Genomic DNA, 23939 nt, shown 5'->3' on the forward strand with positions numbered 1-23939 from the left:
ATGTACAGAGACCTAGCTGATAACTACAGGGTTAGTGAATGTACAGAGACCTAGCTGGATAACTACAGGTTACTGAATGTACAGAGACCTAGCTAATAACTACAGGGTTAGTGAATGTACAGAGACCTAGCTGATAACTACAGGGTTACTGAATGTACAGAGACCTAGCTAGATAACTACAGGGTTGTGAATGTACAGAGACCTAGCTGGATAACTACAGGGTTAGTGAATGTACAGAGACCTAGCTAGATAACTACAGGGTTGAATGTACAGAGACCTAGCTGGATAACTACAGGGTTACTGAATGTACAGAGACCTAGCTGGATAACTACAGGGTTACTGAATGTACAGAGACCTAGCTGAGATAACTACAGGGTTAGTGAATGTACAGAGACCTAGCTAGGATAACTACAGGGTTACTGAATGTACAGAGACCTAGCTGGATAACTACACAGGGTTGTGAATGTACAGAGACCTAGCTGATAACTACAGGGTTACTGAATGTACAGAGACCTAGCTAGATAACTACAGGGTTGGTGAATGTACAGAGACCTAGCTGGATAACTACAGGGTTACTGAATGTACAGAGACCTAGCTGGATAACTACAGGTTGTGAATGTACAGAGACCTAGCTGGATAACTACAGGGTTGTGAATGTACAGAGACCTAGCTGATAACTACAGGGTTGGTGAATGTACAGAGACCTAGCTAGATAACTACAGGGTTGGTGAATGTACAGAGACCTAGCTGGATAACTACAGGGTTAGTGAATGTACAGAGACCTAGCTGGATAACTACAGGGTTGGTGAATGTACAGAGACCTAGCTAGATAACTACAGGGTTGTGATGTACAGAGACCTACTGGATAACTACAGGGTTGTGAATGTACAGAGACCTAGCTGGATAACTACAGGGTTACTGAATGTACAGAGACCTAGCTAGATAACTACAGGTTACTGAATGTACAGAGACCTAGCTGGATAACTACAGGGTTACTGAATGTACAGAGACCTAGCTAGATAACTACTAGGGTTGGTGAATGTACAGAGACCTAGCTGGATAACTACAGGGTTAGTGAATGTACAGAGACCTAGCTAGATAACTACAGGGTTACTGAATGTACAGAGACCTAGCTGATAACTACAGGGTTGAATGTACAGAGACCTAGCTGGATAACTACAGGGTTACTGAATGTCAGAGACCTAGCGATAACTACAGGGTTAGTGAATGTACAGAGACCTAGCTAGATAACTACAGGGTTACTGAATGTACAGAGACCTAGCTAGATAACTACAGGGTTACTGAATGTACAGAGACCTAGCTGGATAACTACAGGGTTACTGAATGTACAGAGACCTAGCTAGATAACTACAGGGTTACTGAATGTACAGAGACCTAGCTGGATAACTACAGGGTTACTGAATGTACAGAGACCTAGCTAGATAACTACAGGGTTACTGAATGTACAGAGACCTAGCTGGATAACTACAGGGTTACTGAATGTACAGAGACCTAGCTAGATAACTACAGGGTTGGTGAATGTACAGAGACCTAGCTGGATAACTACAGGTTAGTGAATGTACAGAGACCTAGCTAGATAACTACAGGGTTATGAATGTACAGAGACTAGCTGGATACTACAGGGTTACTGAATGTACAGAGACCTAGCTGATAACTACAGGGTTACTGAATGTACAGAGACCTAGCTGGATAACTACAGGGTTAGTGAATGTACAGAGACCTAGCTAGATAACTACAGGGTTACTGAATGTACAGAACCTAGCTGGATAACTACAGGGTTGTGAATGTACAGAGACCTAGCTAGAGATAACAGGGTTACTGAATGTACAGAGACCTAGCTAGATACTACAGGGTTACTGAATGTACAGAGACCTAGCTGGATAACTACAGGGTTAGTGAATGTACAGAGACCTAGCTAGATAACTACAGGGTTGTGAATGTACAGAGACCTAGCTAGATAACTACAGGGTTACTGAATGTACAGAGACCTAGAATAACTACAGGGTTAGTGAATGTACAGAGACCTAGCTGGATAACTACAGGTTTCCATAGGGCTCTGGTCAAAAGTAGTGCTCTATGAAGGGAATAGGGTGCCATTTGGGACACAGACAAAAGAGTGTGGGGAGTAGCTTTGAATGGCAGTCTACTGTACTCACTCACAGTCACTGCTCTTATCTTGGCTCTCAAATTCACCTGTCACTTTGATCTGGCCAGTGCTATTTCCCTGTTATGCCAGGTACCCAGAAATGTATGACTTGTCTTGAACACCTGCAAAGAAGCGTCAAGATATCATCTGCCTGCGTTTCCCAGATAGGACCAAATCATCATGGCTGCATCACAATCCTCTTTCCTTCCCCTCCACTGAAGCCTTGGGAGGAGAGGAGGATTATGTTTCTATGGCTGAGAGCCAGCCAGCTAAAACCCTCCCTGACATGTACCCTACTACAGAATCAACACTTAGCCCTGTGTGTTTGTGTTGCCTTCGTAAACCCTTAATGATTAGCTTGTTTACTATTTACGGATACATCACAAGTCGTTCATTTACTAGATTTAACCACCAGGAGTATTATTAAAGATACTAGTTCCTGTTTTTGAATCTGAATACCTGTCTCTAGTGAATACAGTTTGTCCTTACCAACTCCATATGATTGTACTACTGGTTCAGCCAGGTATGTTTGATGAACAAAACACAAATGATCTATAGCATTAATAGCATTAATATAGCATTAACAATCTTAGTTGTGCGTGTTTCTTACAATGGCTACAGTGGTTGTGGTCAAACGTTAATATAAAATCATCAGGCCAAAATGGTCAATGAGAGCACACTGAACAACCCGGAAGGAGAACCTTAGGGATTCAATAGAGACGTCATCTCTTGTTGCAGACGTAGAAAGACTACACACGTAGTCAAGCATCTGAACAAATGACCAAGATGAATAAAGGCATGAATGGATAAACACTGAACCATCCTCTCTTCTAATCACCTCTTCTACCCATCCACTGATTCAACAGAAGCATGGCCAGATATACATTTTGATCATATAGTTCAATCAGACTGGATTGACCAGGTTGATTAGTTGTTATTATTATGGGGGACAGACAGACAGACAGACAGACAGACAGACAGACAGACAGACAGACAGACAGACAGACAGACAGACGGACAGACAGACGGACAGACAGACGGACAGACAGACGGACAGACAGGGGACAGACAGGGGGACAGACAGGGGGACAGACAGAGAGTGGGACAGACAGGGGGACAGACAGGGGACAGAGGGCCAGACAGGGGGACAGACAGAGGGAGAGACAGGGGGAGAGAGGGAAAGACAGCAGACATACATACATACATACATACATACATACATACATACATACGGACGGACGGACAGGCGGACGGGCGGACAGACAGATAAAAGGCGCATGGTTCCAGAATGGGTTTGTAGAAGCTAGCTAGCTAGCCAGGTTTGTAGAAGCTAGCTAACTAGCCAGGTTTGTAGAAGCTAGCTAACTAGCCAGGTTTGTAGAAGCTAGCTAGCAAGCCAGGTCTGTTGAAGCTAGCTAGCTTGTTGTTTGGCTCTCCCCTTCCCCTCTCCCCTCCCCATTGTCAGAGATGCTAGGAGGCTGGGGGGGGGGGGTTCCTTAGCAGTCTGGCCTCAACTTCAAAGAGTTGAGCAGAGTTATAAAAGGGTTCTGATATCACTGGAGCCCCTCTACCCTCTCTTTCTCAATCCCTCTACTCCCTCTCTCTGAGGGGAGAGGGAGCAGGAAGGAATGTTGCCCAACCTTCAAGACCTCTGATTCCATTTTGTTGTTTTGTCATTACTTACAAATAAAAACAAAACTACACCCAATAATGTGAGAGGAGTCATTGCGTAACTAATGTAAACAGTGTGTGGGCTCCAACCTTCCAACGTGATTATTTTCCCTGTACTCTACCAACACATCCAACAGCCTAGTGAAAGATTGGGTATTAATCCTACAGAGTCTAGTGAAAGGCTGGGTATTAACCCTACAGAGTCTAGTGAAAGGCTGGGTATTAATCCTACAGAGTCTAGTGAAAGGCTGGGTATTAACCCTACAGAGTCTAGTGAAAGGCTGGGTATTAATTCTACAGAGTCTAGTGAAAGGCTGGGTATTAACCCTACAGAGTCTAGTGAAAGGCTGGGTATTAATCCTACAGAGTCTAGTGAAAGGCCGGGTATTAATCCTACAGAGTCTAGTGAAAGGCTGGGTATTAACCCTACAGAGTCTAGTGAAAGGATGGGTATTAATCCTACAGAGTCTAGTGAAAGGTTGGGTATTAACCCTACAGAGTCTAGTGAAAGGATGGGTATTAATCCTACAGAGTCTAGTGAAAGGCTGGGTATTAATCCTACAGCCTAGTGAAAGATTGGGTATTAATCCTACAGAGTCTAGTGAAAGGCTGGGTATTAATCCTACAGCCTAGTGAAAGATTGGGTATTAATCCTACAGAGTCTAGTGAAGGCTGGGTATTAATCCTACAGAGTCTAGTGGAAAGGCTTGGTATTATACCACAGAGTCTCGTGAAAGGCTGGGTATAATCCTACAGAGTCTAGTGAAAGGCTGGGTATTATCCTACAGAGTCTAGTGAAAGGCCGGGTAGTAATCCTACAGAGTCTAGTGAAAGGCTGGGTATTAATCCTACAGAGTCTAGTGAAAGGTTGGTATTAACCCTACAGAGTCTAGTGAAAGGCTTGGGTATTATCCTACAGAGTCTAGTGAAAGGCTGGATATTAATCCTACAGAGTCTAGTGAAAGGCTGGGTATTAATCCTACAGAGTCTAGTGAAGGCTGGTATTAATCCTACAGAGTCTAGTGAACAGGCTGGGTATTAATCCTACAGAGTCTAGTGAAAGGCTGGGTATTAATCCTACAGAGTCTAGTGAAAGGCTGGGGTATTAATCCTACAGAGTCTAGTGAAAGGCTGGTATTAATCCTACAGAGTCTAGTGAAAGGCGGGTATTAATCCTACAGAGTCTAGTGAAAGGCTGGGTATTAATCCTACAGAGTCTAGTGAAAGGTGGGTATTAACCTACAGAGTCTAGTGAAAGGCTGGGTATTAATCCTACAGAGTCTAGTGAAAGGCTGGGTATTAATCCTACAGCCTAGTGAAAGGCTGGGTATTAATCCTACAGAGTCTAGTGAAAGGCTGGGTATTAATCCTACAGAGTCTAGTGAAAGGCTGGGTATTAATCCTACAGAGTCTAGTGAAAGGCTGGGTATTAATCCTACAGAGTCTAGTGAAAGGCTGGGTATTAACCCTACAGAGTCTAGTGAAAGGCTGGGTATTAATCCTACAGAGTCTAGTGAAAGGCTGGGTATTAATCCTACAGAGTCTAGTGAAAGGCTGGGTATTTGAAGTACAATAACACCATATAAAGGGGAACCCCAGGTGAGATCATATTCTTATTTCAAGCAAATATACATTTCAAAGGGGGTGCAGAGTACTACTCCTGTCTAATGCTGTCATTAATTTAAACAGGAAGTTAGTTAGTTAGTTCCTTGTTGTATAGAACAGTGATGCAGAATATGAGGTCACAGGCACAGCACCTACCTATGGAAACCATTTGAATTTCAGGCCCTGATCAAATCCAATTAGATTTATGAATAAAGTAACTCAGACAGTTGTACAACCAAAAATATAAACCAAAAAGACACTGGAAGACGGCACCCTACCTCCTTAAAAAGAGCAGCGTTGAGAAATTCAACAATTTAGTGCAGCATTGATATGCAGGTGTGAGATCTATGGATCTATGTCCAGACTAACCAAGCTATGCCGTACTATGCAATACCTATGCAGTAACCAAATTGCATTTAATCCCTCTGTATCTCTGTCAATCACCACATCCTCATCGGCAGACTCAATAGCCTTGGTTTCTCAAATGATTGTCTCGCCTGGTTTACCAACTACTTCTCTGATAGAGTTCAGTGTGTCAAATCGGAGGTCCTGTTGTCCGGACCTCTGGCAGTCTCTATGGGGGTGCCACAGGGTTCAATTCTTGGGCCGACTCTCTTCTCTGTATACATCAATGATGTCGCTCTTGCTGCTGGTGAGTCTCTGATCCACCTCTACGCAGACGACACCATTCTGTATACTTCTGGCCCTTCTTTGGACACTGTGTTAACAACCCTCCAGACGAGCTTCAATGCCATACAACTCTCCTTCCGTGGCCTCCAACTGCTCTTAATACAAGTAAAACTAAATGCATGCTATTCAACCGATCATTGCCCGCACCTGCCCGCCCGACTAGCATCACTACTCTGGACGGTTCTGACTTAGAATATGTGGACAACTACAAATATCTAGGTGTCTGGTTAGACTACAAACTCTCCTTCCAGACTCACATCAAACATCTCCAATCCAAAGTTAAATCTAGAATTGGCTTCCTATTTCGCAACAAAGCACCCTTCACTCATGCTGCCAAACATACCCTTGTAAAACTGACCATCCTACCGATCCTCGACTTTGGCGATGTCATTTACAAAATAGCCTCCAATAACCTACTCAATAAATTGGATGCAGTCTATCACAGTGCCATCCGTTTTGTCACCAAAGCCCCATATACTACCCACCACTGCGATCTGTATGCTCTCGTTGGCTGGCCCTCGCTTCATACCCGTCGCCAAACCCACTGGCTCCAGGTCATCTACAAGACCCTGCTAGGTAAAGTCCCCCCTTATCTCAGCTCGCTGGTCACCATAGCAGCACCCACCTGTAGCATGCGCTCCAGCAGGTATATCTCTCTGGTCACCCCCAAAGCCAATTCCTCCTTCGGCCGCCTCTCCTTCCAGTTCTCTGCTGCCAATGACTGAAACGAACTACAAAAATCTTTGAAACTGGAAACACTTATCTCCCTCACTAGCTTTAAACACCAGCTGTCAGAGCAGCTCACAGATCACTGCACCTGTACATAGCCCATCTATAATTTAGCCCAAACAACTACCTCTTCCCCTACTATATTTATTTATTTTGCTCCTTTGCACCCCATTATTTCTATTTCTACTTCCACTTTCTTCCACTGCAAATCTACCATTCCAGTGTTTTACTTGCTATATTGTATGTACTTCGCCACCATGGCCTTTTTTTGCCTTTACCTCCCTTATTTCACCTCATTTGCTCACATTGTTTAGAGACTTATTTTCTATTGTATTATTGAATGTATGTTTGTTTTACTCCATGCGTAACTCTGTGTTGCTGTATGTGTCGAACTGCTTTGCTTTATTTTGGCCAGGTCGCAGTTGTAAATGAGAACTTGTTCTCAACTTGCCTACCTGGTTAAATAAAGATGAAATAATATATATATTAAAAGTCCACACAACTCATCCACCCCCTACACAGAGCAAATTCAAAGTCAACAGGAAAAACAAGTCTTGGCTAGATGAGATTAAAAGGTCAGAGACCTTACAGTGTGGTGCCAGGACAACAACCTCTCCCTCAACGTCAGAAAGTCAAAGGAGCTCATTGTGGACTACAGGAAACCGAGGGCCGAGCACGCCCCCATTCACATCAACAGGGCTGTAGTGGAGCGGGTCGAGAGCTTCAAGTTCCGTGGTGTCCACATCACTAAGGACATATCATGGTCCACACACACCAACACAGTCGTGAGGAGGGCACGACAACGCCTCTTCCCCCTCAGGAGGCTGAAATGATTTGGCATGGGTCCTCAGATGCTCAAATAGTTCTACAGTTGCACCATCGAGAGCATCTTGACCGGCTGCATCACCACTTGATATGGCAACTGCTTGGCATTCGACCGCAAGGCACTACATGGGGTAGGCCCCAGAAAATGGTCAAAGACTCCAGCCACCCAAGCCACAGACTGTTCTCTCTGCTACCGCACGACAAGCGGTACCAATAGACCAAGACTGGAACCAACAGGATCCTGAACTTCTCAGCTTCTACCCCCAAGCCATAAGACTACCCGGACTACCCGCATTGACCCATTTTTGGGTCCGTCTACTGCACTGACTACATGTACACACTCTGGACTCTACCAACACACTCACACATACTTACACTGACACCCCAACACACACACACACACACACACACACACACACACACACACACCACACACACACACACACACACACACACACTACTGATTCAGAGGGGTTGGATTAAATGTGGAAGACACATTTCGGTTGAATGAATTCAGCTGAGCAACTGACTAGATATCCCCTTTACCTTTCCTTTCCCCATATTCCCATACACACATAACATGCACACACATGCATACTGACGCCACACACACATTCACACACACTTTTACACTCATATGCTGCTGCTAGTCATTTTACCCCTATATACAGTACATAACTACCTCAATTACCATGTTATTTTCTACTCCCTGTATATAGATAGCCATGTTATTTTCTACTCCCTGTATATAGATAGCCATGTTATTTTCTACTCCCTGTATATAGATAGCCATGTTATTTTCTACTTCCTGTATATAGATAGCCATGTTATTTTCTACTCCCTATATATAGCCATGTTATTATCTACTCCCTGTATTTAGCCATGTTATTTTCTACTCCCTGTATATAGCCATGTTATTTTCTACTCCCTGTAGATAGCCATGTTATTTTCTACTTCCTGTATAAAGATAGCCATTATATTTTCTACTCCCTGTATATAGCCATGTTATTTTCTACTCCCTGTATAAAGATAGCCATTATATTTTCTACTCCCTGTATATAGATAGCCATGTTATTTTCTACTCCCTGTATATAGATAGCCATGTTATTTTCTACTCCCTGTATATAGATAGCCATGTTATTTTCTACTCCCTGTATATAGATAGCCATGTTATTTTCTACTCCCTGTATATAGATAGCCATGTTATTTTCTACTCCCTGTATATAGATAGCCATGTTATTTTCTACTTCCTGTATATAGCCATGTTATTTTCTACTCCCTATTTATAGCCATGTAATTTTCTACTTCCTGTATATAGCCATGTTATTTTCTACTTCCTGTATATAGCCATGTTATTTTCTACTCCATGTATATAGCCATGTTATTTTCTACTCCATGTATATAGCCATGTTATTTTCTACTTCCTGTATATAGATAGCCATGTTATTTTCTACTCCCTGTATATAGCCATGTTATTTTCTACTTCCTGTATATAGATAGCCATGTTATTTTCTACTCCTGTATATAGATAGCCATGTTATTTTCTATCACCCTGTATATAGCCATGTTATTTTCTACTTCCTGTATATAGATAGCCAGGTTATTTTTTTTTTCACTCCCTGTATATAGATAGCCATGTTATTTTCTACTCCCTGTATTTAGCCATGTTATTTTCTACTTCCTGTATATACATAGCCATGTTATTTTCTACTTCCTTTATATAGCCATGTTATTTTCTACTCCCTGTATTTAGACCCATGTTATTTTCTCATTCCTGTTATTAGATAGCCATGTTTATTTTCTACTTCTACTGTATCTAGCGCCATGATTTTCATTTTCTACTCCTGTATATAGCCATGTTATTTTCTACTCCCTGTATTTAGCCATGTTATTTCCTACTCCCTGTATATACCATGTTATTTTCTACTTCTGTATATAGCCATGTTATTTCTACTTCCGTGTATATAGATAGCCATGTTATTTTCTACTCCTGTATATAGCCATGTTATTTCTACTTCCTGTAAATAGCCATGTTATTTTGTACTCCCTGTATATAGATAGCCATGTTATTTTCTACTCCCTGTATATAGATGCCGTGTTATTTCTATTCCCTGTATATTAAGCCATGTTATTTTTACTTGTTATTTTTATTTGTTATTCACTGTCACAATGTTTTATTTTATCTTTAGCTCTGCATTCTTGGAAAATAGTAAAAATCTGTTGTTCTGCCCCTGAACAAGGCAGTTAACCCACTGTTCCTAGGCTGTCATTGAAACATAAGAATTTGTTCTTAACTGACTTGCCTAGCTAAATAAAGGTTAAATAAAAAATACAAATAAAGTCAGCATTTCACCTGTTGTTTACCAAAGATATGATATGAGTGGGACCAGCCCACCTCCTAAAGACTAATAACATCCCAGCATAAGCTGTTTGGTGGTATGTGTGTGTGTGTGTGTGTGTGTGTGTGTGTGTGTGTGTGTGTGTGTGTGTGTGTGTGTGTCTGCGTCTGTCTGTCTGTGGTGGTTTTCACCCTTAGGGAGGAGTGTGAGCAGGAATTCCTGTGAAGTGGAGGAAAGTTGTGTTTTAATACGCCCAGAGTGGGCGGTAATAACCCTCTGATACGATCCATAACTCCTGCAGTATTACAGACATGACAGCCGTACAGCCACCCACCTTAACGGGACCCATGTCACTACCTCTGAGTGAACCAACTGATCAGAATTCCTGTCTGAATGGTTCCGTTCCAAATGGCACCCTATTCCCTATATAGTGCACTACTTTAGACCAGAGCCCTATTCCCTTTATAGTGTACTAGTTTTGACCAGGGCCCTGGTATGAAGGCTCCTTGCCCCGTCACACCCCTCAACATGACATGCTAATTGAAGTGATGTAACATTATGCCATGGAGAGAGAGAGAGGAGGCTGCCCGCTGGGAGCTGCCATGGAGAGAGAGAGAGAGAGAGAGAGAGGAGGCTGTCCGCGGGGAGCTGCCATGGAGAGAGAGAGAGAGAGAGGAGGCTGTCCGCTGGGAGCTGCCATGGAGAGAGAGAGAGAGAGAGAGAGGAGGCTGCCCACTGGGAGCTGCCATGGAGAGAGAGAGAGAGGAGGCTGCCCGCTGGGAGCTGCCATGGAGAGACAGAGAGAGAGAGGAGGCTGCCCGCTGGGAGCTGCCATGGAGAGAGAGAGAGAGAGAGAGAGAGAGAGAGAGCGAGAGAGAGAGGAGGCTGCCTGCTGGGAGCTGCCATGGAGAGAGAGAGAGAGAGAGAGAGAGAGAGAGAGAGAGGAGGCTGTCCGCTGGGAGCTGCCATGGAGAGAGAGAGAGGAGGCTGCCTGCTGGGAGCTGCCATGGAGAGAGAGAGAGAGGAGGCTGTCCGCTGGGAGCTGCCATGGAGAGAGAGAGAGAGAGAGAAGAGCTGCTGCTGGGAGCTGCCATGGAGAGAGAGGAGAGAGAGAGGGGAGGCTGTCCGCTGGGAGCTGCCATGGAGAGAGAGAGAGAGGAGGCTGCCCGCTGGGAGCTGCCATGGAGAGAGAGAGAGAGAGAGGAGGCTGCCTGCTGGGAGCTGCCATGGAGAGCTGCCATGGAGAGAGAGAGAGAGAGAGAGAGGAGGCTGTCCGCTGGGAGCTGCCATGGAGAGAGAGAGAGAGAGAGAGAGAGGAGGCTGCCCACTGGGAGCTGCCATGGAGAGAGAGAGAGAGAGAGAGGAGGGAGGCCCGCTGGGAGCTGCCATGGAGAGAGAGAGAGAGAGAGAGGAGGCTGCCCACTGGGAGCTGCCATGGAGAGAGAGAGAGAGGAGGCTGCCCGCTGGGAGCTGCCATGGAGAGAGAGCGAGAGAGAGAGAGAGGAGGCTGCCCACTGGGAGCTGCCATGGAGAGAGAGAGAGAGAGGGAGGTCTGCCCCCCCGCTGGGAAGCTGCATTGAGAGAGGAGGCGAGAGAGAGAGAGAGGGGGCTGCCTGCTGGGAGCTGCCATGGAGAGAGAGAGAGAGGAGGCTGCCTGCTGGGAGCTGCCATGGAGAGAGAGAGAGAGAGAGAGAGAGAAGAGGAGTGAGGCTGCTGCCTGGGAGCTGCCATGGAGGAGAGATGGAGAGAGAGAGAGAGAGAGGAGAGAGAGAGAGGGAGAGAGGAGCAGAGAGAGTGGTGAGAAGAGACGAGGAGAGAGGAGAGATGGAGAGAGAAGAGAGGCGAGGAGGCTGCCCTGCTGGGAGCTGCCCATGGAGAGAGAGAGAGAGGAGGCTGCCTGCTGGGAGCTGTCATGGAGTGACAGAGAGAGAGGAAGTGCTGCCTGCTGGGGATGCTGCCATGGCGATGAGAGAGAGAGGAGGCTGCCTGCTGGGAGCTTTGCTTTCTGCCATGGCGAGAGAGAGAGAGGAGGCTTGCCTGCTGGGAGCTGCCATGGCGGAGAGAGAGAGAGGAGGCGCCTGACTGGGAGCTAGGCTGACTATAATAGGAGGCATTGAGAATAAGACAGCCAAAGCTCCCCAGAGGGCTTAAAGCGGCAATCAGCAGTTGAAACAATAACAAAGTGTACTCCCCGCTAAGGTTTTGCTAAAAAGCTGAGGGATGGAGTTGGAGAAATTGAACCACTCTCAAATTCATAGACAGAGATATGGATGCAAGGACTGACCATCCATGATATTCTGATGGGGTACGACAGTTGAACTAAGCTCATGAGGCATTTATAAGTTATATTCTTCAAGAATCAATTGGGAACATATCATTCATTTATAAGTCCAAAAATGGAGGTAACAACTGCAAATTGCCCCTTTAAGGCTGTTATAGCCTCCCCAGCATGCAGCCCAGCGAGGCTGTTATAACCTCTTCAATATGCAGCCAAGCCAGGCTGTTATAACCTGTCTAATATGCATCGCAGCCAGGCTGTTACCTCCCCAGCATGCAGCCCAGCGAGGCTGTTATAACCTCTTCAATATGCAGCCAAGCCAGGCTGTTATAACCTGTTTAATATGCATCCCAGCCAGGCTGTTACCTCCCCAGCATGCAGCCCAGCGAGGCTGTTATAACCTCTTCAATATGCAGCCAAGCCAGGCTGCTATAACCTGTCTAATATGCATCACAGCCAGGCTGTTACCTCCCCAGCATGCAGCCCAGCGAGACTGTTATAACCTCTTCAATATGCAGCCAAGCCAGGCTGTTATAACCTGTCTAATATGCATCGCAGCCAGGCTGTTACCTCCCCAGCATGCAGCCCAGCGAGGCTGTTATAACCTCTTCAATATGCAGCCAAGCCAGGCTGTTATAACCTGTCTAATATGCGTCGCAGCCAGGCTGTTACCTCCCCAGCATGCAGCCCAGCTAGAGGAATAACCACAGCACTGTTGTCCCACTGCCAGATATGACAGAAACAACAACAACTAAAACCTGCAACTTCATACACATCAACATGTCTTTGCAAAGGCCTTTGAATGCTTACTTAATGACTATAGATCACAATTAGTTTTGTTCTGCTAGTGTGTGGTAGAGAGAGCATTTAATCTGCAGGTAGAGGGAAAGGGATTATACAGCACTGTACTTCTGACAACCTGGAAGTGCCAGACAGACTGAGACCACACCCCAGTCTGTGTCCTCTTCTAAATGAAGTAGTGCAAACTTTCCCCTTCAGTCACCAACTCTTAGGCCATGCTTTACAGAATCTGTACACGTTTCTAGGAGGGAAAAACATAAACGCTACAAAACAACCTCGAGATTTTGGATATAAATCGTAATTTCGAGCATTAAATCTTTCATATCAATACATTTCATTTTATAGAGCGCTAGTCCCCAAATGATGTCTGAATCATGAAGAAGATAATTGATTTGTCCTCCTGGGGCAGCATGGGGAGGACCTTGTAATCACAGCTGATCCCAACTGTAGACCATCTATGGACCATCTCATATGGGTAATTTGAAAATAAAAACTTCTCAGCCTGTGTTAAAGAGTAATGTATTTGAATTATAATAGACTATTATCAAATTATTATTATTATTAGCATTATTTTCAGATTCCAAATCATTATAATCATTAGCCACATTCTTATAATTATATATTTTTTGTATCATTTATCCAAGAAAGCGCATAGATTTTTTTTTTAAAGGTGTAAAATACAAGTGTTTCGTTTCTTACCTGAATGTTGTTCAGTTTGTGATCTGAGGCGCTGTACCTCTCGCATTCTTCCATCGCTCTTCGGAGGAAAGCGTTCACAACAAAACTGTCTCCTAGAAACCGGGGGAAATTATCATTCATATCAATGATACCAATTTGTGTCTAGATAATAAGATAATGTAAGGTTTAACACAAGGTTTAATGCGTTATTTCTAAAGGCTGATAGAGGTATATTCTCACCTTCGGGGTTCTCTCTACGTTTGCCCGCTTTAGATCACAGCACAATATGGAAATTCAAATGAGAAATTCGTCACAATGTGAACAAAATATTCATCAATTATCAATCAGTATGGAATATTCAAATGCAAATGTTTAGAAGAGATATATCTTACCATGTTTGGACTGAAGTTTCCCCATTTCTACGTCCCTTTTTCCTTGATTAATGAACAGTTCTTTACCAATCCGTCATGGATAACCCAGTCTGCTGGTCAACATTGTCACATTGTGTCCGCGTTTTGCAAGAAAATAGTCAAATGTAACTTTCTCCAAGCGCATTCAAAATGACCAATATATACACATGTTTTCTTTCGTTGTACAGAAACAACGCTGTTTCTCTCAAAACAAATCCCGAGAGAGGGGAGACTATAGTAGACTTGCTCTTTAGCGTCAGACAAGCCAACAGACTGACTGAATGGAAGAATGTGTGTCCGTCTGGCGGTAGCGTAGCGCAGAGCAGGAGACGCTCAGCTCAATCTGAGTAGTAGACATGGCTGTCGGCTTTACACCCTCAAAGTGTCTGCTAAATACCGTCCCCTGTTGGACTGATTTCAAACAGGTATTTACTTTTGCTGGTGATTTTGTTCCAGTATAACAATAAAAATCAAATCAAATCAAAGCAGATGTTATTGCGGGTGTAGCGAAGTGCTTGTGTTTCTAGCTCCAACAGTGCAGTAATATCTAAGAGTAATATCTAACAATTTCACAACAATACACACACATCTAAAGTAAAGCAATGGAATTAAGAATATATAAATAGTTGGACGAGCAACGTCAGAGCGGCATAGACTAAGATACAGTAGAATAGGATAGAATACAGTATATAGATATGAGATGAGTAATACATAGACTAAGATACAGTAGAATAGGATAGAATACAGTATATAGATATGAGATGACTAATACATAGACTAAGATACAGTAGAATAGGATAGAATACAGTATATAGATATGAGATGAGTAATACATAGACTAAGATACAGTAGAATAGGATAGAATACAGTATATAGATATGAGATGAGTAATACATAGACTAAGATACAGTAGAATAGGATAGAATACAGTATATAGATATGAGATGAGTAATACATAGACTAAGATACAGTAGAATAGGATAGAATACAGTATATAGATAATGAGATGAGTAATAAATAGACTAAGATACCAGTAGAATAGGATAGAATACAGTATATAGATATGAGATGAGTAATACATAGACTAAGATACAGTAGAATAGGATAGAATACAGTATATAGATATGAGATGAGTAATACATAGACTAAGATACAGTAGAATAGGATAGAATACAGTATATAGATATGAGATGAGTAATACATAGACTAAGATACAGTAGAATAGGATAGAATACAGTATATAGATATGAGATGAGTAATACATAGACTAAGATACAGTATGAATAGGATAGAATACAGTATATAGATATGAGATGAGTAATACATAGACTAAGATACAGTAGAATAGGATATAATACAGTATATAGATATGAGATGACTAATACATAGACTAAGATACAGTAGAATAGGATAGAATACAGTATATAGATATGAGATGAGTAATACATAGACTAAGATACAGTAGAATAGGATAGAATACAGTATATAGATATGAGGTGAGTAATACATAGACTAAGATACAGTACAATAGGATAGAATACAGTATATAGATATGAGATGAGTAATACATAGACTAAGATACAGTAGAATAGGATAGAATACAGTATATAGATATGAGATGAGTAATACATAGACTAAGATACAGTAGAATAGGATAGAATACAGTATATAGATATGAGATGAGTAATACATAGACTAAGATACAGTAGAATAGGCGTAATGCTGGTAGTGCTGGTGAGTTACCGCTGCTCTGATATCCAATAGTTCTTCCAGGCTGTATGGAATAACACCAAACAAATTCTGGCCTAATCATGTAAGAAACAACACATAAAACACGAAATACTGCAAAATACAGTATATTTAGATATTAGGCCATGTTTGTGTCCAAACTGTTGAATCAGCATAAGTGAGTTCTTGTAACTTGACAATTTCCTAGTGTTTCTATATGAAAGCCTGCTAGTATAAAAGATAGTGATAAATAACTTTCCCCTATTCATTTGGGAGTATAACATACAATGAGAGTATGATGTCTGTCAGAATGTAATGTTAGCCTTTGTGTCACACTATATCCTCAACATCTGCATTATCAACAGTGCATGACTTGGGCTCACCGGAGCTGAGTACCGGTACCGATTTCAGTCCAAATCAAGCACTGATTATCAAGGGCTTCGTCCCAAATAGCACCCTAGAATTATCTTTCCTGGAAACCGCCGATATTGAATTTCATTGAATTCTACATCAGGCATAAATGAGCGTTTGGATCAGGAAAGTGTCCTCTCACAACCTCAACAAGCCAGAATGTTGAATGGAATTATATTTTAACGTACTTTACCGGTTGTCCTCTGTGCAGTTAGTCCTTTTCGCGGTAGGAATGTGATACAATATATGCACAGGGAAGTATAATTAAATCAACTTTCCATAAAAGCGGTAATGACCTGAAGCAGGCACAGAACCATGTAAACGTGCACCAGCTCGGCAGTAGTCTGTCTATACATGGGTTGTGTATACATGTAGTTTCTTCTTGTGCGCGTGCTTCAGGCGATGGAAATGTGAACGCACTACCAGCACTTTGAAAAGTTGATTTAAAGTTACTTTCCTGTGGATATATTGTCTCACATTGCTACCTGCAAATAAGGAGCAACCACATGGACAACTGGTAGAGGAAGTGAAAATATCATTTGGCTGGTTGTGACAGGACAATTTCCTGATCTAACTGCTCATTCCTGCCTGATGTAGAATCCAATAACATTCACCATCAGGTTTCCAGGCTACCTATTCCCTATAGCAGGGCTATTCAACTCTTACCCTGTGAGGTTCGGAGCCTGCTGCTTTTCTGTTCTACCAGATCATAAATTACACCCAACTGGTGTCCCAGTGTAAATCACTTCCTGATTAGAGGTGAGCAATGAAAAAAGGCAGGGGAACTGGCTTCCAAGGTCCAGAGTTGAATTTGACCACTACTTTTGACCAGGACCTAAATAGGGAATGTGGTGCACAAAGGTCTTTGTTTCCTCCAAATACAAACAACAACCAACCTTCTAGAAAAAGACCCATTGTTCTCTTAACAGAAGCAAGGTAACATTGTGAAAATAGAAGTGAAATATCCATCAGTCAGCTCTTTCTGAAGCGTAGCTGTCTGTTTCATCTGGTGGAGTTAAACAAGGCCCTAGTCACATGACCAACATTAGATGTTATGACTACTTTCTGCTCCAAGCGTCAACTTCAGCATGACGTAATGTCCTTCAATCACATGATGGTGTCTTACAAACATCCACAGCCATCCTACCTGTCCGATGTTGATTTAGGACCTGGACAGTTAAGATGTTTAGCATACAGTACACATCCTTCTTCTATTATTCAAAGCATGTGTTTGTATCTATCTGATATCACACACACACACACACATACACACACACACACACACACACACACGCGCACGCACGCACACACACACACACACACACACGCGCGCGCGCATTCGCACGCACACACACACACACACACACACAGAAAAAAGAGAGAGGGACCACAGTGTGACATCACAGCAGCAATATTTGTGACTTGTTGCCACAAGAAAAGGTCAACCAGTGAAGAACAAACACCATTGTGAATACAGCCCATATTTATTTTCCTTTTTGTACTTTAACTAATTGCACATCGTTATAACACTGTACATAGCCATAATGACATTTGAAATGTCTCTATTCCTTTTAAACTTTTGTGTTTATAATGTTTATTTTTTATTCTTTATTTCACTTTTGTTTATTATCTATTTTACTTGCTTTGGCAATGTAAACATATGTTTCCCCTGCTAATAAACCATTCAATTGAATTGAGTGAGAGAAAGAAAGAGAGAGAGAGAAGGGGGGGAGAGAGAGAGAGAGAGAGAGGGAGGGTGGGTGGGTGAGAGAGAGGGAAGGTGAGAGAGAGGGTGAGAGAGAGGGAGGGTGAGAGAGAGGGATGGTGAGAGAGATAGAGAGAGAGAAGGGGGAGTGAGAGAGAGAGAGAGAGAGAGCGAGGGTGAGAGAGAGGGAAGGTGAGAGAGAGGGTGAGAGAAAGGGAGGGTGAGAGAGAGGGATGGTGAGGGAGATAGAGAGAGAGAGAGGGTGAGAGGAAGAAAGAGAGAGAGAGAAGAGAAAGGGAGGGTGAGAGAGAGTGAGAGCGAGGAGAGAGAAAGACTCAACAACAACCAAGCTCTGTCTTGCATAACAGAAATTCCTAGTGACATTCAACTTCCAATCCAAACAAATTAAACTGAATACTGTACAGGAAAACAAAACCAAGACTGAAGAAAATCTAAAGCTGGCATCAGAACACAAGACAATGGAAAAACAGCCTTCGTTCTAGCTGCAATGAATCAGTCTGATGACATGTTAGTAGTTGGACCTGTTGACAGCTCTGAAGCATGCTTGATCATGAAGACATTGTTTTGTCTTCTGACTACTTCCCAACAACCATTGAAGTCTGTCTGTGTTTACATAGCCACTACGACGCACTGCCCATTCTGCATCTATCAGTACCAGCCACCACCCAGACTCACATCTCCCATTCTGCATCTATCAGTACCAGCCACCATCCAGACTCACATCTCCCATTCTGCATCTATCAGTACCAGCCAACACCCAGACTCCCATCTCCCATTCTGCATCTATCAGTACCAGCCAACACCCAGACTCACATCTCCCATTCTGCATCTATCAGTACCAGCCACCTCCCAGACTCCCATCTCCCAGTCTGCATCTATCAGTACCAGCCACCATCCAGACTCACATCTCCCATTCTGCATCTATCAGTACCAGCCACCTCCCAGACTCCCATCTCCCAGTCTGCATCTATCAGTACCAGCCAACACCCAGACTCACATCTCCCATTCTGCATCTATCAGTACCAGCCAACACCCAGACTCACATCTCCCATTCTGCATCTATCAGTACCAGCCACCTCCCAGACTCCCATCTCCCAGTCTGCATCTATCAGTACCAGCCACCATCCAGACTCACATCTCCCATTCTGCATCTATCAGTACCAGCCACCTCCCAGACTCCCATCTCCCAGTCTGCATCTATCAGTACCAGCCAACACCCAGACTCCCATCTCCCAGTCTGCATCTATCAGTACCAGCCACCATCCAGACTCACATCTCCCATTCTGCATCTATCAGTACCAGCCAACACCCAGACTCACATCTCCCATTCTGCATCTATCAGTACCAGCCAACACCCAGACTCACATCTCCCATTCTGCATCTATCAGTACCAGCCAACACCCAGACTCACATCTCCCATTCTGCATCTATCAGTACCAGCCAACACCCAGACTCCCATCTCCCATTCTGCATCTATCAGTACCAGCCAACACCCAGACTCACGTCTCCCATAAGGACTTTGTCCTTCAGCATCCTACATAGAGTTGCAAAATTACGATTATTTTCCCAAAATTCCCTGGTTTTTCAGAAATCACAGTTAGTAAGCAGGAAACCAAGATTTCTGGAAAACTTCTAGGAATTTGGGAACTTTCCTGGAATTTTGCAACCCTAATCGTGCACCGCAGATCCCCCCGAAAGTTTCCACCAATGGTGTTATTATTACTTCAAGTGTAAAATATGATCATGTTTCCTTCTTGTGTCTTCTGAGTGGCAGCCGACAGGTGCAATGTGGGAAATAACCAATTGAAAATATATGAATTGATATGAATTTAAATATTATACCTGTAAAATATGAAAAGAAATAAAAGGTTAAACCAATGGTTTCCCATGTTTGACTGTATTAAGACATGTAATGACCCTACTAATACCCACCAATGGGACTGTAGTCAGACAGGGAGCTGGCCAGCTAAACGGGGAGTGGGTGAGTGGTGGCTGCTGGGATATGGTGGGATAAGAGGTTTTGCTGTTTCTACATCTTTCTCTCATTCTCTGCACACACACACACACACACACACACACACACACACACACACACACACACACACACACACACACACACACACACACACACACACACACACACACACACACACACACACACACACACACACACCCTGGCTGAAAGAGGGAAGCTCTGTCTCAGATCACTCTCGGGGGTTGACAGACATTTGCACAGCAGCTCTCTTTGATCCTTGTTGCAGCGCCCAATTACCATGGTCTCTCTCCCTAATGCCACCCTATTCCCTACATAGAGCACTACTTTTGACCAGGGCCCATAGGGTTCTGGACGAAAATAGTGCACTTCATAGGTAATAGCAGAGATGCACAATATATCTGTAAGCATATCGGCATCGGCCAGATGTCCAGTTTAAAGCCGATGTGCAAAACCGATGTCAAAGCTGACATGTATATAACGTAGGTAGATGACGTAATGACACCACGAAGAATACAACGCTACACAGCATTCCTAACCTGGCCCGCAATGTCTGCAGTGTGGATTTTATTTAACAAACAATATTCAACCTTTATTTAACTAGGCAAGTCAGTTAAGAAAAAATGACGGCCTACCCCGGCCAAACCCGGACGACTCTGGGCCAAATGTGCGCCGCCCTATGGGACTCCCAATCACGGCTGGATGTGATGCAGCCTGGAACCAGGGACTACAGTGAAGTAAGGTATCTCTCTCCTCTTCTCTCTTTAGAAGGAATCTCTCTCCTCTTCTCTCTTTAGAAGGAATCTCTCTCCTCTTCTCTCTTTAGAAGGAATCTCTCTCCTCTTCTCTCTTTAGAAGGTATCTCTCTCCTCTTCTCTCTTTAGAAGGTATCTCTCTCCTCTTCTCTCTTTAGAAGGTACCCCTCTCCTCTCCTCTCCTCTCTCCTCTCCTCTCCTCTCCTCTCCTCTCCTCTCCTCTCCTCTCCTCTCCTCTCCTCTCCTCTCCTCTCTCCTCTCTCTCTTTAGAAGGTATCTCTCTCCTCTTCTCTCTTTAGAAGGTATCTCTCTCTTCTTCTCTCTTTAGAAGGTATCTCTCTCTTCTTCTCTCTTTAGAAGGTATCTCTCTCCTCTTCTCTCCTCTCTTTAGAAGGTATCTCTCTCCTCTCTTCTCTTTAGAAGGTACCCCTCTCCTCTCCTCTCTCCTCTCCTCTCCTCTCCTCTCCTCTTCTCTCCTCTCTTTAGAAAGTATCTCTCTCTTCTTCTCTCTTTAGAAGGTATCTCTCTCCTCTTCTCTCCTCTCTTTAGAAGGTATCTCTCTCCTCTCTTCTCTTTAGAAGGTACCCCTCTCCTCTCCTCTCTCCTCTCCTCTCCTCTCCTCTCCTCTCTTTAGAAGGTATCTCTCTCCTCTTCTCTCTTTAGAAGGTATCTCTCTCCTCTTCTCTCTTTAGAAGGTATCTCTCTCCTCTCCTCTCTTTAGAAGGTATCTCTCTCCTCTCTTCTCTTTAGAAGGTACCCCTCTCCTCTCCTCTCCTCTCTCCTCTCCTCTCCTCTCCTCTCCTCTCCTCTCCTCTCTCCTCTCCTCTCCTCTCTTTAGAAGGTCTCTCTCTCCTCTCCTCTCTTTAGAAGGTATCTCTCTCCTCTTCTCTCTTTAGAAGGTCTCTCTCTCCTCTTCTCTCTTTAGAAGGTATCTCTCTCCTCTCCTCTCTTTAGAAGGTATCTCTCTCCTCTTCTCTCTTTAGAAGGTATCTCTCTCCTCTCCTCATCTCTCTTTAGATGGTATCTCTCTCCTCTCCACTCTTTAGAAGGTATCTCTCTCCTCTTCTCTCTTTAGAAGGTATCTCTCTCCTCTTCTCTCTTTAGAAGGTATCTCTCTCCTCTCCTCTCCTCTCTTTAGAAGGTATCTCTCTCCTCTCCTCTCTTTAGAAGGTATCTCTCTCCTCTCCTTTCCTCTCTTTAGAAGGTATCTCTCTCCTCTCCTCTCCTCTCTTTAGAAGGTATCTCTCTCCTCTCCTCTCTTTAGAAGGTATCTCTCTCCTCTCCTCTCCTCTCTTTAGAAGGTATCTCTCTCCTCTCCTCGTTCCTGTCCTCATCTCTCTACTCCCCTCTCCTTCTCTCCTCTCTCTTGTCCTGATATTCCCATCCCCCACTCATAATTCACTCATCTAACAGGCTTTTTAAATGCATGATAATTGGACGTTCATCTCCCATTATGTGAGATTTTATTTCTGTGTTACAGAGATGAATGGGATGTGAAACCCCCCACAGTCGTCTATTTACTACAGCAGATAACTGTTTTACAATCAATCCCTGACATCATGAAAATGGTGGTAGGCAGAGGTAGTGGTGTCTGTTATCTTTGTACATTTGCACGTCTGTTTTCCAAATTTCACCCTATTCCCTATAGTGTATTCCTTTTGATTACCTCTGCCATTTGGGACTAACCCGCTGTCTCATTAAGATGAGAAGGCAGGCGCGTTGTCAAAGCTGCTTCTGTAGATGAGAGGAATGGAGGATGAAACAAGAACCAATCCACTAGCTGCTCTCTCTGACAATTTGCAAGGGTTCTGCATCCCAAATGGCACCCTATTCCCTATATAACATAGCCCACTATGGGTCCCTGGTCAAAAGTAGTGCATTACATAGGGAATATGGTGTAATTTGGGACACAAACAGGCTTTAGGGATTCTTATTAAGAATTCTTCCAGAGGATGTGGATGATTATCAGGGTTTGGTCAGTCAGTTAGTTTTCAGAGGACATTTAACACCGCTTTCCAGGACACAGACTAATAAAAGGCTATTTCTGGACTAGAAAGCACACTCAATGGGAACATCTCCACATAATGAAATGTTTTTTAGTCAGGAACTAGGCTTAGTCGGAGTCCAGGAAACCGACCCTTCAAGTGTGAATAAAATGTAAAGTGTGGATATACAGGTTGAGCTGCCTCTTCCTAAAGCCATGTCAGCGTTAAACAAAACCCATGGCAGTTTATTACAAGCTGTGAATGGATAATGAATGAATGGGTGCATCCTAAATGGAATCCTATTCCCTATAGTGCACTACAGTATGTATAGGCCCTGGTCAAAAGTAGTGCACTATATAGGGAATAGGCGTGCCATTTCTGATGCACTCACTCTTTTTTATTTGAAGAAGCTTCCAGCAACAATCTGTTGTAACGCATAAACCAATGTTGTAATCATCTCACATCCAGAACAAAAAGGATTTGTCAGCAAATGTTTTCAACAAACCTCAAACAACAAATCAAACCGTCCTGTCCATTTCCCTGCAGTAAACGTGTCTCCACCCACAGTGATTTACTCTTGGCGCTGGTCCTGATATTCCGTTGCTTTCGGCCATGTAGCTGATCAACGGCTGACAGGATAAACACATGGCTGTTTGTTTAGTTTGGACTTTTCATGGCAGTTTTCAAACCGCTTTAGTACAGTGATAAAACGGGGCAACAATAAGGCTTTACAATCTCTCTCCGTCTTGATTGCAGTTCAGCAGCTGCCTGATTTCTGGAGCGACTACAGAGGAGAGAGAAAAGGGCCTTCAGACAGTGCAATTATGGTTTTATTTATCAATCCGGTTTCTGCCACACACACACACTCTCAAACACACACACGCACACACACACACACACACGCACACACACACACACACACACACTCTCAAACACACACACACACACTCTCACACCCACACACACACACACACACACACACTCTCAAACCCCCACACACACACACACACTCAAACCCACACACACACACACACTCTCAAACACACACACACACACACACACACACACACACACTCTCAAACCCACACACACACACACTCTCAAACCCACACACACACACACACTCTCAAACCCCCACACACACACAC

At 43.6% G+C, this 23939-nt stretch overlaps 1 protein-coding gene across 1 annotated transcript in view; it reads right to left on the reverse strand.

Annotated features, from left to right (window-relative positions):
- The window catches only part of LOC115187609 (protein naked cuticle homolog 2-like), a 76304-nt gene extending 61737 nt beyond the window's left edge, over positions 1-14567 (reverse strand). Inside the window, exons 1-3 of the mRNA XM_029746577.1 lie at positions 14176-14567; positions 14024-14050; positions 13805-13896 (exon numbers count right to left, since the gene is read on the reverse strand). Coding sequence (XP_029602437.1) covers positions 13805-13896; positions 14024-14050; positions 14176-14200 — 144 coding nt within the window. The 5' untranslated portion in view covers positions 14201-14567. The remainder of the gene's footprint in view (positions 1-13804; positions 13897-14023; positions 14051-14175) is intronic.
- Positions 14568-23939: the final 9372 nt, after the last annotated feature.

The sequence above is a fragment of the Salmo trutta genome, unplaced genomic scaffold (genome assembly GCF_901001165.1).
Source record: "Salmo trutta unplaced genomic scaffold, fSalTru1.1, whole genome shotgun sequence".
NCBI classification, from domain to species: domain Eukaryota; kingdom Metazoa; phylum Chordata; class Actinopteri; order Salmoniformes; family Salmonidae; genus Salmo; species Salmo trutta.